This window comes from Cervus elaphus, chromosome 29 (genome assembly GCF_910594005.1).
Source record: "Cervus elaphus chromosome 29, mCerEla1.1, whole genome shotgun sequence".
In the NCBI taxonomy this organism is placed as follows: Eukaryota; Metazoa; Chordata; class Mammalia; order Artiodactyla; family Cervidae; genus Cervus; species Cervus elaphus.
In genome coordinates, this window is record NC_057843.1 from 39,237,625 (window position 1) to 39,253,458 (window position 15,834).

Genomic DNA, 15,834 nt, shown 5'->3' on the forward strand with positions numbered 1-15,834 from the left:
TTTTTATATGTAAAATGTAGAAAAGACTTTTAGCCTTTGGGTGAGAACAGTTGCTCAAAGAATTGAGGACATTGCCTCTTGGCTGCAAAGCCTAAAATGTTTACTCTGTGGTCCTTTATGGAAAAGATTTGCCAACTTCTGCTTTATATTTACTTCTGGGACATTCATCAATCATTGAGAGAGATCAAGGAAGCCTGTGACTTCCATGTATTTCATCATATTTTGTTTTAAAAGCCTTCCAGTACATGTAGATTTTATTGATCCCTTTAATACTGTATATTTAGCAAATAATTTAGTAGTTTTCTAGATAATGAGTTTGAAGAGATTTTTATATAGCCCAGTGCTTAAAACAGGTCACAGCAGAGCTGTTTAGTTGAAGGGATCCAGACTACTTGTACTGCCCTTTGCCTAGCACCCCTAGTTCCTCCCTTGGGCATCCTGTGGAATCCCAGATACAGTGGTATTCAAATGAAAGTATTACCAGTTAAGTCTTCACGTTGCAAGCAAACACCTGCAGATTAAGCATGGGCTATGTTGGGAAGGTGGCCCAACATGTTGGTAAGCCCTCTCTAATGTGGCTCCCCCTAAGGAAGAAGCTGCGAAGATGGGCAAGATTTGGTTCTTGTTCTCATGAGCCCAAGAATGACAGAGCCATGCAATGGAGTAGTCACAGTTTAATTCTACCCAAGTCTGTTTTTCCTAAAAAGAGAAGAGTCTCAGCCCCTTGAATACTCAAGATTAAGTTTCCTGAAATCCAGGTCTCTTGTCGATATATAAGGTAATGTCCATAAGAAAGGCAAAAAGTGGAAATACTGAACTTTAGAAACCCATACAGTCACCTGCCAACAGGAAAGATACTTTCATCCTCAAAAATACACCTTCTATCAGCAACAGAGATGCTTGAAATTCATATAACTGAAGATTGAACCCTCCATTCCACAAGTAGGTAAAAGCCTTTGAATTCCTTGAGAGAGGTTGTATGTGGGCATAAATTTAGGATAACATATAAATGACTTATCAGAGTCTTATCTTGAAAGTAAAGTAGGAGGAATCTGAAGGAAAAATGGGAACAGTGTTCAGTTCACGGACAGAGTGTGAAAAAAGAGAGAAGGGGATTTTCTGGAGTCACAACCAAACCAATTCCTCATCTATGCAGATTTTCCCAGGGCTAGTGATAATTGCAGGCTTTGGTTCCCCACTGTAGCACAGTTCCCCCAAAGGGCTATTGTAAAAAGGAGAGGTTTCCTGGGAGAGTTCAGAGTTGGTGAATCAGCTCTTGAGTTGGCTAGAATATTGCATTAAAAATTAGATTGGCTATCTGTGCTAAAAATCTGTTTCCAGAAAGCATTCTCTGTGAAATGTTTTCAGAGGAAAGTCGAGTAAGTGGAGTTGTCTTGGTAGTATCTGAAAGGGAGGAAATATCCTTTATGGTCAGCATGGTACAGGGAGGATATAGCTAAGGAATGAATAATGAAGAGTTGGAGAAGCCAGGTTTGTTTGTTTTTTAACTAAAACTTTAGCTTTTGTGACAAGTCAGATTTTATTTCCAAAAAGAAAAAGAAATAAGGAACGTTCCTGTAAGAACTTCCAGGAATGGTCATCCATTCCCGTTCCATCTTTCTTCTTTCTGCTTGCTGAGTCTGCTCAGGATGGGCTAACATAATACTCAGCGGCAGTACCGGATTTTTCATGGCTTAGTCTGAGTTGTTTGCTTGTTCAAGTTATTTTACTGACTTTCTGTGTAACTAACTCTCTGCAAGTAAATAAGTATGTAAGTTGGGAGGTGAAGGAAAGAAAGCTAAGGTATGAGATTGGAGGTTTTAGCTATGTCATAAATTGTCTCGAAAGACCGACGAGGGCTGTGTGAAATGTTGGTCCCAAAGCATTTGAGAGAGCTGCCAGATGCTGTGTTCGACTTGTAACCAACAGTCTTTGTTCTGAAAGGCAGTTGTTTCAGATGCTTTCCCTAACATGAAGTTAATTACACCTGGTATTTCAGAAGGCTTGATGGTAACCTTTGGCATTTACATGGATGACATCAGCTGTTATCTTCTAGTTGTATCCTGTGTATTCCAGAAAGGCATGTAAGCATGGATCTTCTTCCAAACAAATAACGTCTTTCCTGGCTATAAATCCAGCTGCATGATGTGGAATTGTAATTGGGCAGCCTTCATAGATGTTTGGAGCTCATGTGGGAATATCTATTTGTAAGAGAACCTGAATATTCATGTAACCATCCAGACATCAATAAATTCTCATTTTACCTTATTTATTTCTGTTCCCCAGTGAACAGCAGTGCTCTTCAGCTCAAAGTTAATAGGCATGTTCTTCAGAGAGGTACCCTCTCTTACCTTAATAGAACATCTCCCTAACACATTTGTTTATCGGTTGCCAGGTAGCTCTCCCATCAGGTGACATGAGTGTGCTGGCTTTGTCTTAGTGCACCGATGACAGTTACCACTGTTTGCCATCAATTAGCTTGGGGTAGCATGTCAAGGATGTACGGGTGGTGTCATTTCAGTCTGACAGCCACCGATCTGGTTGAAAAGGGATTGTTTCATTATCCCCTTATCAGGGCTGCTGGATGATGATACTCTACACTGCAAAGCAGGAGGGGAAGAAAGACAGGCAGAAAGAATAGATTTTTAGGGATTGGCAATATTAAAATTATTCATGCCTCAAGGAGAAGGGAAAGATTAGAGAGCTGACTGGGCAAACCCTTAAGAAGCTTCTTTTTCCTAATACAGATGGAATATGGAATGATGCCCTTCCTGATGGAGAGAGAGAAGAAGCAGGGCGGGGTGGGGGGTGGTGCTGTGCCCAGACATTAGGAGGAAAGAAAAAGAGGAACTAGCCCCTTCTACTCATAGGCAACCAGGCAGGGATTAGCTGCCGCCCCTCTCCCATTCTCTAGTTAACCTCAGCAGCAAATGCAGCCTTCCAAGTGACCCTGCCAGGGCCTGTGCCTTGCTAGAAAACTCTAACTTGTGGATTTCGGTCATGAAAGCATTTTCCACCGAACAACACTGCAACTAAATTGTTTCATGGAGAAATGCAAAGAACTGCAGAAGATGTTGGGCCCCAGATTTTCATTACTGAGGATCAAAACTCCAGTCACCCCCTCCCCCCGCCTGTTTTTGTCATTTTATTCAGAATGACTGAGGGTAAGTTTTTTGTTGTTTTTTTTTTAATTCTGAAAATTAACCATGGCTGGATCTTTATGCTCTTGGAGAAACAAACACAAAGAAGTGCTGAAAAATGTAAAAATACTTCAAGATAAACTAAGCTTCAAGGGGGACAATTGTGTTGACATTTTAGTAACAGCCCATTTTCACTCCTTAAAGAAGTGCAGTCATGCATGAAAATAACTTGTTATCTTTTAAACTGAAACACATTATGGGTTGTAACTCCAAGGTGTGTATTACTCATGAAAAATAAAGTGCAACATTTTAACCCTATGAGGATTCTCTCACAGGCCCTGAACCTTTATAGTAACTTGCATTAGAAAAGGGGAACAAAAATACTTATTATTAGAGAGTATGATGTATATACTCTCCTGCATTTTAAAATGACTCTGGTTCACAGTTTGTATTTGTATGCATCTTTAGGTAAGAGGCCATTCTTCATTGGAGATTTACCATTTTAGAGCAACATATGCCTTTGTCTTCCCCATCCTATTAATTATAGGATTAATTACAGCAATATAAATAGCCAAGGAATAGAATCAATGATTTGTTGAGCACTTAACCATGGTCCACACACTGTGCTAAGTGTTTTCTATGTATTATATAATTCTCACCATCCTGCGAGGTATTATCCTTACTCAAGATGAAGAAACAGAGCTTAGGCTAAGTGACTTGCCCAAGACACCTTGCTAGTAATTGGTAAAGCTCAGATCGAAACCCAGGCCCACCTGACCCACAGTGCATACTCTTTATTCCTTTAATAACCACCCTGACACTCTCTCTCCCAAGTGCCCAATTTCTGGTGAGCCCGAAGGAGCTAAAATTTTCACTGCAGTTCAGCTGTTTCCCAAATCCTTCCCAGGTTCAAATGTCTCCTGCAGGGAACCTTGGAGAGAAAAGAGAGAGACAAGACTGAGCTTTCCATTTGAATGGGGCCTCTAATTCTTTTTAATATCTCTGTGAAAGCCAGCTTACCCACTGTACCCAGACCCTGGAAATAAAGCCCTAAAGATGAGAGATAAGTCCATACCTCTCCCCATGTACCAGTCACCAAGCATTAAATGTCATTGCTCAGTGTCCCAGCATTACTTTGACACTGATTATAAGAGAATTCACAGTTTGTGGATAGGTTCCCCCTTTCCTATGAGAGTAGGCCCTCTATGAAATGCAGCACCATGGCTTTTCAAGTAATCATAAATGACTCCAAAAGCAGATTTACTATAACTTCCCAGTGGCCACAGATCTGCCCAGCAAATCTCTTCTTCGTGTATCATTGATGGAGACAGTGGCCTTACAGCCCACAACATAACACATCATGCTCGCTTTGGTAACAGGTGCATACATCTGATTGTTCATGAACAACCCCTCCCTGCCTTCTTTCTTTCCCCATCAGTGGCTCGACATGCTCCTGACAAGCATCTTTATTTCAGAAAAAATACATCTCCTACTAGCTGTTTGTTTTCCAAACCAAATAATGCAGTTAATTTCTTGCCTGAGTTAATTTTCAGAGCTAGAAATTTTCTTTCAGCCACGTTGAGGCCTCTTTAAGTGCTTTTAGGGTAGGTAGAAACAAAAGTGGGAATATCCTTTTTACCCGTAATCAACATTTTGGTGGTTAAACTATGCATATGCATTGTGTGTGGTGGGGAAAGAGTTTCTAGCGATCTCACACAGCCTTTACAAATGGAGTGTGCACAAGTTCTGATACAGTATCAACACTCTTATGCCTTTCTTTAGGGTCTTTTTTTGCATTCATCCTGCATTTCAGAGGCAATGTAGTGTGATGGTTACAGGCTTGTGCTCTGAAATCAGGTTTCCCAGGTTTAAATTCCAGGTCCACTACTTATGAGCCACATGACCTGTGCCAGGTAACCTAATCAGGAGAAACTGGAGAGAAGTTTGCAAAGTACTAAATCGATGTTAAGTGTTGAAACTGGGGTGTGAGGCAGACAAGAAGATGAAATACAGCAGAGGTATGGTCCAACACCGACGGCTTGAACGCAGTCTGACAGCAGTCTGCAGTGCAGCTCAAAGGCTGCTGACCAGCAGCCTCAGCATCGCCCGGGACTCTGGGAGCTGAATAGAAATTCAGAATCTCAGCACTCACTGCCTCCAAGACCTAGTGAATCCAAATCAATATTTTGCCCTGGTCATTGGTTTGCAATGAAAGCTTGAAAAGCAGGATTCTAGTTGCCCATATAGTTTTGAACAGGAATATGCCCTCCAGTTGACTATTTTTAACACCTAAGCCTGACAAGGGAGATCTTCTTCCCTGCCTTCTAAAATGATGAAAACCTAGTCACCAAACGATGTCTATGGAAGTGTCCCTGGCTCTGGGGATGGGCCCGAGACAAGTAGATTTCATTTCAGAATGCTGTGAACGCCTTGCCTCCCTCCAGTCCCACAGTGAATATGTGACAACTGAAGTATTCCCAGGGGTATCCTGTCCATACCCACTAGACATAAAGATTAATTGTTTTCATTTGGGTACAGAGAGAGAGCTGCCTATTAACCCAAACTAAACTGAGCCTGTTAAAGACTCAAGCCTAGAATGCCATGGTCCCAGTAGCTGGTGAGATGACATCTGGGGACCACATAGATCAACAAATGCTGCTTTGTCAAAATTAAAAAGCCCGACTGAGTCACCTCCACCTACCTCTATAAGGAAATGGGATGAGGGACTTTGGTGAGCTAAGCCCCAGAGAGAAAGAAAACCTAAAGCAGCAGGGAGGCCAGCTGCTGGTCCTCTGCTGGAAGAAGGGCTCACAAATTCATCTCAAGACCAAGCTTTTATTTCCTTGGGGAGTCCACCATCTCTTAATCACAAAAGCAATAAGAATTTCCAATATGTTGCTCTGCCGTGCCTAATCAGTTGTTCCAGCTGCCAGTCATCAGCACGGTCTAGGGGCTCACCTAAAAGCCCTCTTCCAGCCCTGAAATCAACACTGACCCCTGAGGTGATGCCCCTGTCGGTAGCCTGTGTGTGCTGGTTTATTTGATCACAACAGTTTTGTTAATATTGCCCTGGTTGCTGGAGGGTTCAGTTCTCTTCCTTAGGCTTTGATTGATAGGCCTCATTGTATGCCCCATTAGTAGAGTTTGGAAAATCATTCTGAGTGTGTATGGAAGGAAATTTTTCCTTTTGCGAATGACCTTACCCTTGCACTCTTAACATAGAGATTATCTTCCCGAGGTTAAAAAAAAAATCACTTGGCAAAGCTCAAGCATTTGTCTGTATTTGTTGTAGTGGTCTGGTTTATGTGAAGTTCTCAGGTATGTGAGACATTAAGAGATCAGCACTTGTCTGGTCCATAGTGAAGTGAAAGTCGCTCAATCGTGTCCGACTCTGCAACCCCATGGACTGTCCATGGAACTCTCCAGGCCAGAATACTGGAGTGGGTAGCCTTTCCCTTCTCCAGGGGACCTTCCCAACCCAGGGATCAAACCCAGGTCTCCCGCATTGCAGGCAGATTCTTTACCAGCTGAGCCACAAGGGGGCCCAAGAACACTGGAGTGTGTAGCCATTCCCTTCTTTAGGGAATCTTCCCAACCCAGGAATCGAACCAGGGTCTCCTGCATTGCAGGCAGATTCTTTACCAACTGAGCTATCAGGGAAGTCTGTGGTAGGGGCTAGAAAATTGTATTTAAAAGAATGAAAGAATATTCTTACACCACAGTGAGATAGAATCCTGGGTAGATAGACTTTGATAGCTGGAAATTCCTAGAAGTCTCTGTAGGATGCATTTGCTATGCCATAGTGGAAGTTTCTGAGAAATGTGAATCTTTCAAAGATTCAAGGGCAATCCTACTGAAGCCATCACTACCTGACTCCAAAGTTGTGTCCACTTTATATTAAGGTATATAAAGGTTGGGATTTAGATGAACATTGCAAAGCCGTGCTCTGTAGTTCAGTCCAGTCGCTAAGTCACATCCTACTCTTTGCTACCCCATGGACTGCAGCTCGCCAGGCTTTGCTGTCCATCACCAACTCAAAGAGCTTATTCAAATTCATTTCCATCGAGTCAGTGATGCCATCCATCCATCTCAACCTGTCGTCCCCTTCTCTTCCTGCCTGCAATCTTTCCCAGCATCAGGGTCTTTTCACATGAGTCAGTTCTTCACATCAGGTGGCCAAAGTATTGGAGTTGCAGTTCAACATCAGTCCTTTCAGTGACTATTCAGGACTGATTTCCTTTAGGATCAAAGTTTGATCTCCTTGCAGTCCAAGGTGCTCTCAAGAGTCTTCTCCAACACCATAGTTCAAAAGCATCAATTCTTCGCCACCCAGCCTTCTTTATGGTCCACCTCTCACATCATACATGACTACTGGAAAAACCCTAGCTTTGATTAGATGGACTTTGTTGTCAAAGTAATGTCTCTGCTTTTTAATATGCTGTCTAAGTTGGTCATAGCTATTCTTCCAAGGAGCAAGCATCTCTTTTAATTTCATGGCTGCTGTGTCACCATCTGCAATGATTTTGGAGCCCAAGGAAAGGAAGTCTGTCACTGTTTCCATTGTTTCCTCACCTGTTTGCCATGAAGTGATGGGACTGGATGCCATTATCTTAGTTTTCTGAATGTTGAATTTTAAGCCAGCTTTCTCACTCTCCTCTTTCACTTTCATCAATAAGCATACTAGCTCCTCTTCGCTTTCTGCCATAAGGGTGGTGTCATCTGCATATCTGAGGTTATTGATATTTCTCCCTGCAATCTTGATTCTAGCTTGTGCTTCATCCAGCTTGGCATTTTGCATGATGTACCCTGCATATAAGTTAAATAAGCAAGATGACAATATACAGCCTTGACGTACTCCTTTCCCAATTTGGAACCAGTCTGTTGTTCCATGTCTGGTTCTAACTGTTGTTTTCTGACCTGCAGACAGGTTTCTCAAGAAGCAGGTCAGGCAGTCTGGTATTCCCATCTCTTTCAGAATTTTCCACAGTTTGTTGTGATCCACACAGTCAAAGACTTTAGCATAGCCAATGAAGCAGAAGTAGATGTCTTTCTGGAATTCTCTTGCTTTTTCTATGATCCAACAGATGTTGGCAGTTTGATCTCTGGTTCGTCTGCCTTTTCTAAATCCAGTTTGAACATCTGGAAGTTTTAGGTTCATGTGTTATTGAAGCCTGGCTTGGAGAATTTTGAGCATTACTTTACTAGCGTGTGAGATGAGTGCAATTGTGCGGTAGTTTGAGCATTCTTTGGCATTGCGTTTCTTTGGGATAGGAATGAAAACTGATCTTTTCCTGTCCTGTGGCCACTGCTGAGTTTTCCAAATTTGCTGGCATATTGAGTGCAGCACTTTGGCCATCTCATGCGAAGAGTTGACTCATTGGAAAACACCCTGATGCTGGGAGGGATTGGGGGCAGGAGGAGAAGGGGATGACAGAGGATGAGATGGCTGGATGGCATTACCGACTTGATGGACATGAGTTTGAGTAAACTCTGGGAGTTGGTGATGGACAGGGAGGCCTGGAGTGCTGCAATTCATGGGGTTGCAAAGAGTCGGACACGACTGAGCGACTGAACTGAACTGAACTGAACTGAACTGAGTACAGCACTTTCACAGCATCGTCTTTTAGGATTTGAAGTAGCTCAAATGGAATTCCATCACCTCCACTAGCTTTGTTTGTAGTGATACTTCCTAAGGCCCACTTGACTTTGCACTCCAGGATGTCTGACTCTAGGTGAGTGATCACACCATCATGGTTATCTGGGCCATTAAGATCTTTTTTGTATTTCTTGAGTTCTTCTGTGCATTCTTGCCACCTCTTCTTAGTATCTTCTGCTTCTGTTAGGTCCATACTGTTTCTGTCCTTTATTGTGCCTGTCTTTGCATGAAGTGTTCCCTTGGTAGCTCTAATTTTCTTAAAGAAATCTCTAGTCTTTCCCATTATATTGTATTCCTCTATTTCTTTTCGGTGTTCACTTAGGAAGGCTTTCTTATCTCTCCTTGCTATTCTTTATAACTCTGCATTCAGATGGGTTTATCTTTCCTTTTCTCTTTTGCCTTTCACTTCTTTTCTTTCCTCAGGTGTTTGAAAGGCCTCCTCAGAGAACCATTTTGCCTTTTTGCATTTCTTCTCTTGGGGGTGGTTTTGTTCACTTCCTCCTATATAATGTTACAAACCTCCATCCATAGTTCTTCAGGAACTCATCAGATCTAATCCCTTCAATCCATTTGTCACTTCCACTGTATAATCCTAAGGGATTTGACTTAGGTCATACCTGAATGATCTAATGGTTTTCCCTACTTCCTTCAATTTAAGTCTGAATTTTGCAATAAGGAGTTCATGATCTGAGTCATGAACTGCTATGATGAAATAGCCATCATAGTCAACTAAAGAGTCTGAAATGCAGTTCTTGGATGCAATATCAAAAATGACAGAATGATCTCTGTTCATTTACAAGGCAAACCATTCAATGTCACAGTAATCCAAGTCTATGCTCTGACCAGTAATGCTGAAGAAGCTGAAGTTGAACGGTTCTATGAAGACCTACAAGACCTTCTAGAACTATAACCCAAAAAATACGTCCTTTTAATTATAGGGGACTGGAATGCACAAGTAGGAAGTCAAGAAACACCTGGAGTAACAGGCAAATTTGGCCTTGGAGTATAGAATGAAGCAGGGCAAAGGCTAACAGAGTTCTGCCAAGAGAACACACTGGTCATAGCAAACACCCTCTTCCAACAACATAAGAGAATACTCTACACATGGACATCACCAGATGGTCAAGACCAAAATCAGACTGATTATATTCTTTGCAGCCAAAGATGGAGAAGCTCTATACAGTCAGCAAAAACAAGACCGGGAGCTGACTGTGGTTCAGATCATGAACTCCTTATTGCCAAATTCAGACTTAAATTGAAGAAAGTGGGGAAAACCACTCGACCATTCAGGTGTGACCTAGATCAAATCCATTATGACTATAGAGTGGAAGTGAGAAACAGATTTAAGGGACTAGATCAGATAGACAGAGTGCCTAGTGACTATGGATGGAGGTTTGTGACATTGTACAGGAGACAGGAATCAAGACCATCCCCAAGAAAAATAAATGCAAAAAAGCAAAATGGCTGTCTGAGGAGGCCTTACAAATAGCTGTGAAAACAAGACAAGTGAAAAGCAAAGGAGAAAAGGAAAGATATACCCATTTGAATGCAGAGTTCCAAAGAATGGCAAGGAGAGATAAGAAAGCCTTCCTCAGCTATCAATGCAAAGAAATAGAGGAAAATAATAGAATGGGAAAGACTGGAGATCTCTTCAAGAAAATTAGAGATACTGAGGGAACATTTCATGCAAAAATGGGCTCAGTAAAGGACATAAATGGCAGGGACATAACAGAAGCAAAAAATATTAAGAAGAGGTGGCAAGAAAACACAGAAGAACTGCACAAAAAAGATTTTCACAACCCAGATAATCATGATGGTATGATCACTCACACTCACCTAGAGCCAAACATCCTGGAATGCGAAGTCAAGTGGGCCTTAGCAAAGCATCACTACGAACAAAGCTAGTGGAAGTGATGGAATTCCAGTTGAGCTATTTCAAATCCTGAAAGATGATGCTACAAAAGTGCTGCACTCAATATGCCAGCAAATTTGGAAAACTCAGCAGTGGCCACAGGACTGGAAAAGGTCAGTTTTCATTCCAATCCCTAAGAAAGGCAATCCCAAAGAATGCTCAAACTACTGCACAACTACACTCATCTCACATGCTAGTAAAGTAACACTCAAAATTCTCCAAGCCAGGCTTCAGCAATATGTGAACCGTGAACTTTCAGATGTTCAAACTGGGTTTAGAAAAGGCAGAGGAACCAGAGATCAAATTGCCAACATCCGCTGGATCATCGAAAAAACAAGAGCGTTCCGGAAAAATATCTATTTCTGCTTTATTGACTATGCCAAAGCCTTTGACTGTGTGGATCACAAAAAACTGTGGAAAATTCTTCAAGAGATGGGAATACCAGACTGCCTGACCTGCCTCTTGAGAAACCTGTATGCAGGTCAGGAAACAACAGTTAGAACTGGACATGGAACAACAGACTGATTCCAAATAGGAAAAGGAGTACGTCAAGGCTGTATATTGTCACCCTGCTTATTTATCTTACATGCAGAGTACATCATGAGAAACGCTGGGCTGGAAGAAGCATAAGCTGGAATCAAGATTGCAGGGAGAAGTATCAATAACCTCAGATATGCAGATGACACCACCCTTGTGGCAGAAAGTGAAGAGGAACTAAAAAGCCTCTTGATGAAAGTGAAAGAGGAGAGTGAAAGAGTGGCTTAAAACTCAACATTCAGAAAACTAAGATCATGGCATCCGGCCCCATCACCTCATGGGAAATAGATGGAGAAACAGTGGAAACAGTGGCTGACTTTATTCTTTTGGCTCCAAAATCATTGCAGATGGTGATTGCAGCCATGAAATTAAAAGACACTTACTCCTTGGAAGGAAAGTTATGACCAACCTAGACAGTATATTAAAAAGCAGAGACATTACTTTGTCAACAAAGGTCCATCTAGTCAAAGCAATGGTTTTTCCAGTGGTCAAGTATGGATGTGAGAGTTGGACTATAAAGAAAGTTGAGTGCCACAGAATTGATGTTTTTGAACTGTGGTGTTGGAGAAGACTCTTGAGAGTCCCTTGGAGTGCAAGGATATCCAACCAGTCCATTCTAAAGGAGATCAGTCCTGGGTGTTCACTGAAAGGACTGATGTTGAAGCTCAAACTCCAGTACTTTGGCTACCTGATGCGAAGAGTTGACTCATTTGAAAAGACCCTGATGCTGGGAAAGTTTGAGAACAGGAGGAGAAGGGGACAATAGAGGATGAGATGGATGGATGGCATCACTGACTCAGTGGACATGGTTTTGGGTGGACTCCAGGAGTTGGTGATAGACAGGGAGGCCTGGCGAGCTACGTTTCATGTGGTCACAGAGAGTCAGACACAACTGAGCGACTGAACTGATCTGAGCCAGAATTCTATAGTTAATTCCTCCAAGTCTCTGGTCATTATTTTTGTCTCAGGTAATATCCACAAACATTGCCTTGGACTCTGCATGCAAAGCACTCTGTGTCAACACTGAATTATAAGCTTCTACAAGATTATCTAAGCAGAATAGAATTTGTTTTATACTTCTCATTCTGTCTGTTAGAATATAAAGGCAAATCACAGATTTCTTTTTGCTGACAGGTAATTTCTTATACCCTACCTAGAAACTGTTCCATACACTTTCTTTACCAGCTGAGCCACTGGGGAAACCCATACACTTTCTTTAATCTGCTTCAAATTGAACCCTAAAGTCTCACTTCCTTATTCTTATGGGCTCCCCAGTCAAAGGGTCTCTGCCTGTTTCAGTGTCATTCACTGGCTATAGCAGTGAATGGGAGGGCTATAGATGTATGTTTAACTGTTGATCAGTCAACATGTGACCTCAGCACAGCTGGAGGGAAAGTTTCTGAGCCTTGAGACCTAAACCATACACCTCTTATGTTCCATCTCACATCCCCTTCACTACCTGTCCTTACCTGTGGCCATTTCTATGGCAACCACGCATAACTTGGCAGCACCTCCCCTCAATTGCACTAATTTTCTGTCCTCAGGCTTTTCTGATGCCCTGATGTGGGGCATCTGTGAGAACTTTTAGCCACTGTGGTACATGTACCTACTTGGAAGTGTGAGAGAAGTAATACCCTTTACCAGTGGGGGACAGGAATTGGTGGATGAATGTTCCTTTCTGTCCTTGTCCTGTTCACGGAACGCAGGATGGTCTCCAATGGCATTTAGATCGTGTTCATCTTCATTTACTAAATAAACATGAATGATGCATTGGAGACAGTAGTCACCAAGGGTATCTGGTTCTCTAGTCTATCCCAAAACCTGGCTCAGTGTCTGTCACATAGTAGGTGCCCCATAAATACTTGTGGAATAATTGGCTGCTGAGAGATAAATGAGAAGAACACAAGTAACTCTATGCACACAGCAAAAATACTGAAATAAGTACAGAAAGGTAGAGGATATGACAGGCAAAAAGCACAGTAGCATAAATTGCTATGACATATTTGAGGTGTGGTCAGTTGTCTGATTTGGCCAGAGATTAGGGCACATTTGGAGGCCACAAATAAGATAAGATTTGGACACCATTTGGTGCTGCATCCTAGTAAGTCTCAGTATTTTGATATAATGATTTATAGAGATCTGTTCCCCTTATTCAACTGCAACCTCCTCAAGGACAGGAACCCACATATAGTAGAGTGGCTAGCATGTAGTAGATACCAAATAAATATTGAATTAAAAAATGTAATGGTTGGAGGATGGGTGGATGGATGCATGATTGATGGATGATTGGGCCTGGCTATTATGTAGGCTGAAGGAGAGGACCTTAAATAGGCCTGACTTTCAGTGCGTGGCAGGCTACACACAATACCAAATTTCCCAGCCTATTTCATTGCAGCTAATGCAAAAACGAAGCTAATATCGCTGATGTAGACCTTTGGGAAGCAGCACATTTTCTATTGAAACACAAAGCAGAGCGTGGAGTGTGCATACCAGATTTCTCTGTTACTCATGGGTTGTAAACAGCAAGGCAGCACTTCCCTGTGATAAACACACACACATATACAAAAACACCTCCAGGGGATAATAAGTGATGGGTGCATTCAGCAGGTACAACAAAATAAATAGGAGAGTTCACGTCTCCACATTAAGGCAGAAAAAAAATTAGTTGTGTTTTCACAGTGTCTCTGTGACCTCTTATTATTCCATTAGTTTTTGGAATAGCATATAAAACACCAAGCTTCATGCTGACAAACCCCATATTGAAACTATTGCCACAGTCAATCCAAACAGCCTTCTCCCATGGGTAAAATTATTATTTGGAATACAAGCAGAATGTGGTTGCCTGAGCGAGCTGAGCATAAATGAGGTAGTGATTCATAGGTGACTCTAGCGAGTTTGCAAATGTGCAGCTTTTCTGGAGGCTGACGGGCAGCAGAAGCTCTGCATTGCCCTTTTGAGCCGGTAAGCATTTTCTAGTCTCACCACCTCTTCAAGACCTGGAAGACAGTGGAGGACGCAGGCGTCTGAGGACAGAAGTCATCCTGACACAATGCTGACTTGCCAAAAATAAAACCTTCAAATCAGATCACATTCCTGTCAGTAGCTTTTTGAGCGGGAAGATGATAATTCTGCTTCTTCACATGTTCCTTTAAGTACTTGAACTTTCGTTTCATTGGATTAAGCTTTCGGGGGCTGGGTCATCTCGGGTATTAATTCTATCCTGGAGAGGTTGGAGAAAAGTGTGCTGGTCTAAAAATACAGCTCCTGAACTTCTAAACCTTCAAATCTCTTTGATTATGTGGCTTCTTTTTCTGAATCCTGAACCTGATTTTTCAAATTTTTTGAAATCCATTTATTCTTTGATATCAGTAGAGTAAGTTCAAAGAGAGCAGAGATGGGTATAAAGCTCTGCAGAGCTTTGTATAGAGAAGGCAGTTAAAGAGTCAGCATAATGATGCTGCTATTATTGCCGCATAATGAGATATCTGCTGAGTAGGTCCGGACTTGGAGAGAGCCTCTCTGGTAGTGATAGACTCTGAAAGTGACAGGTCCCCGTTTCTTCTCTGATACTGTACCAATTAGCTGATCTAAATGGGTACATATTTAAGTTTGAGGTCATGTATAGTTCTCAAAGGCTAGACTGCCCCCAAGAATGAGGCTGTAACTGACTCTGTGTCATAACAGACAACAGCGGGAAAGGATCCCAGAGGCCACTTTTCCATATTTTGTGGTGTTGGGAGGTGACTCATTTTTGATAAAGACTGGGTACATTTATTCATCACACCATTGGGAAATGCCCAGGGTCGGTTAGACTCTCAAGTTAAAAGCACGTAGGGTCCTACAGTGGTACTAGGATCCGGGGAAGCTCTGTTCTCAATTACATGGATTTAGCAGTGATGGGGAGGCTGGGAGTGACCCACAGCGCCTCACTGCGGCGCCAAGAAAAGGAGGGAAGCCTATGTTGTGTCCTTCTGGGTCAGCAGACAGAATGCTCTGTTACCTGACTCTCATCCCCTGTGACTGAAAAGTGCAAATACAGAGACCTTCGCCCAGGTACAAACATTACAAGATGGACTAATTACACAGTGTCCAGACGGGGCCCTTGCCGGGCAGGGCAGCTCTTATGAGGCAAACCGTGAACATCAGCCTGGAGTGAGCGGACATGAACTCCTCAGGCAGCAGTAAAGGCGCATTAGCCAGGAACCTGTTCCACCATGAAAACAGAAGCTGTGTATATCCAGTAAGGGGAGAACTGTTCCCTGAAAACCACCAAGAGGAAAACAAACAAGCCCCTAAAATATGCTTGCTGTCAGCCTTCAGTATTTAAAAAGCATGCACTTCATTTGGGGCGCAGCCTGATGCTTGTTCTCCCTTGATTTCAGCTTCCATTTTCTCCAGCAATCACTCAAGCCGAAGTGGAACAGCTGCCGGGGCCGTGCCACCCCCACATCCCGTCAGTCACCCTTCTCCGGGACACACTGTACGGGGGAGCCCCCACAACCCCTCCTCCCAGTTACCGCCACTCGCAGCTGTGGACGCCGGAGCTGAGAGGTAAGGCCATCTGTCTCTCTCTTCTAATAGGTGGCGCC

The 15,834-nt window shown here is 42.6% G+C and overlaps 1 protein-coding gene across 8 annotated transcripts in view; it reads left to right on the forward strand.

Moving 5' to 3' along the window:
* Nucleotides 1–15,834, forward strand: part of GLIS3 (GLIS family zinc finger 3) — a 533,844-nt gene that overhangs the window by 465,146 nt on the left and 52,864 nt on the right. For all 8 annotated transcript variants that reach the window (XM_043890929.1, XM_043890930.1, XM_043890932.1 and 5 more), the window contains one exon: nucleotides 15,628–15,796. In XM_043890929.1, coding sequence (XP_043746864.1) covers nucleotides 15,628–15,796 — 169 coding nt within the window. The remainder of the gene's footprint in view (nucleotides 1–15,627; nucleotides 15,797–15,834) is intronic.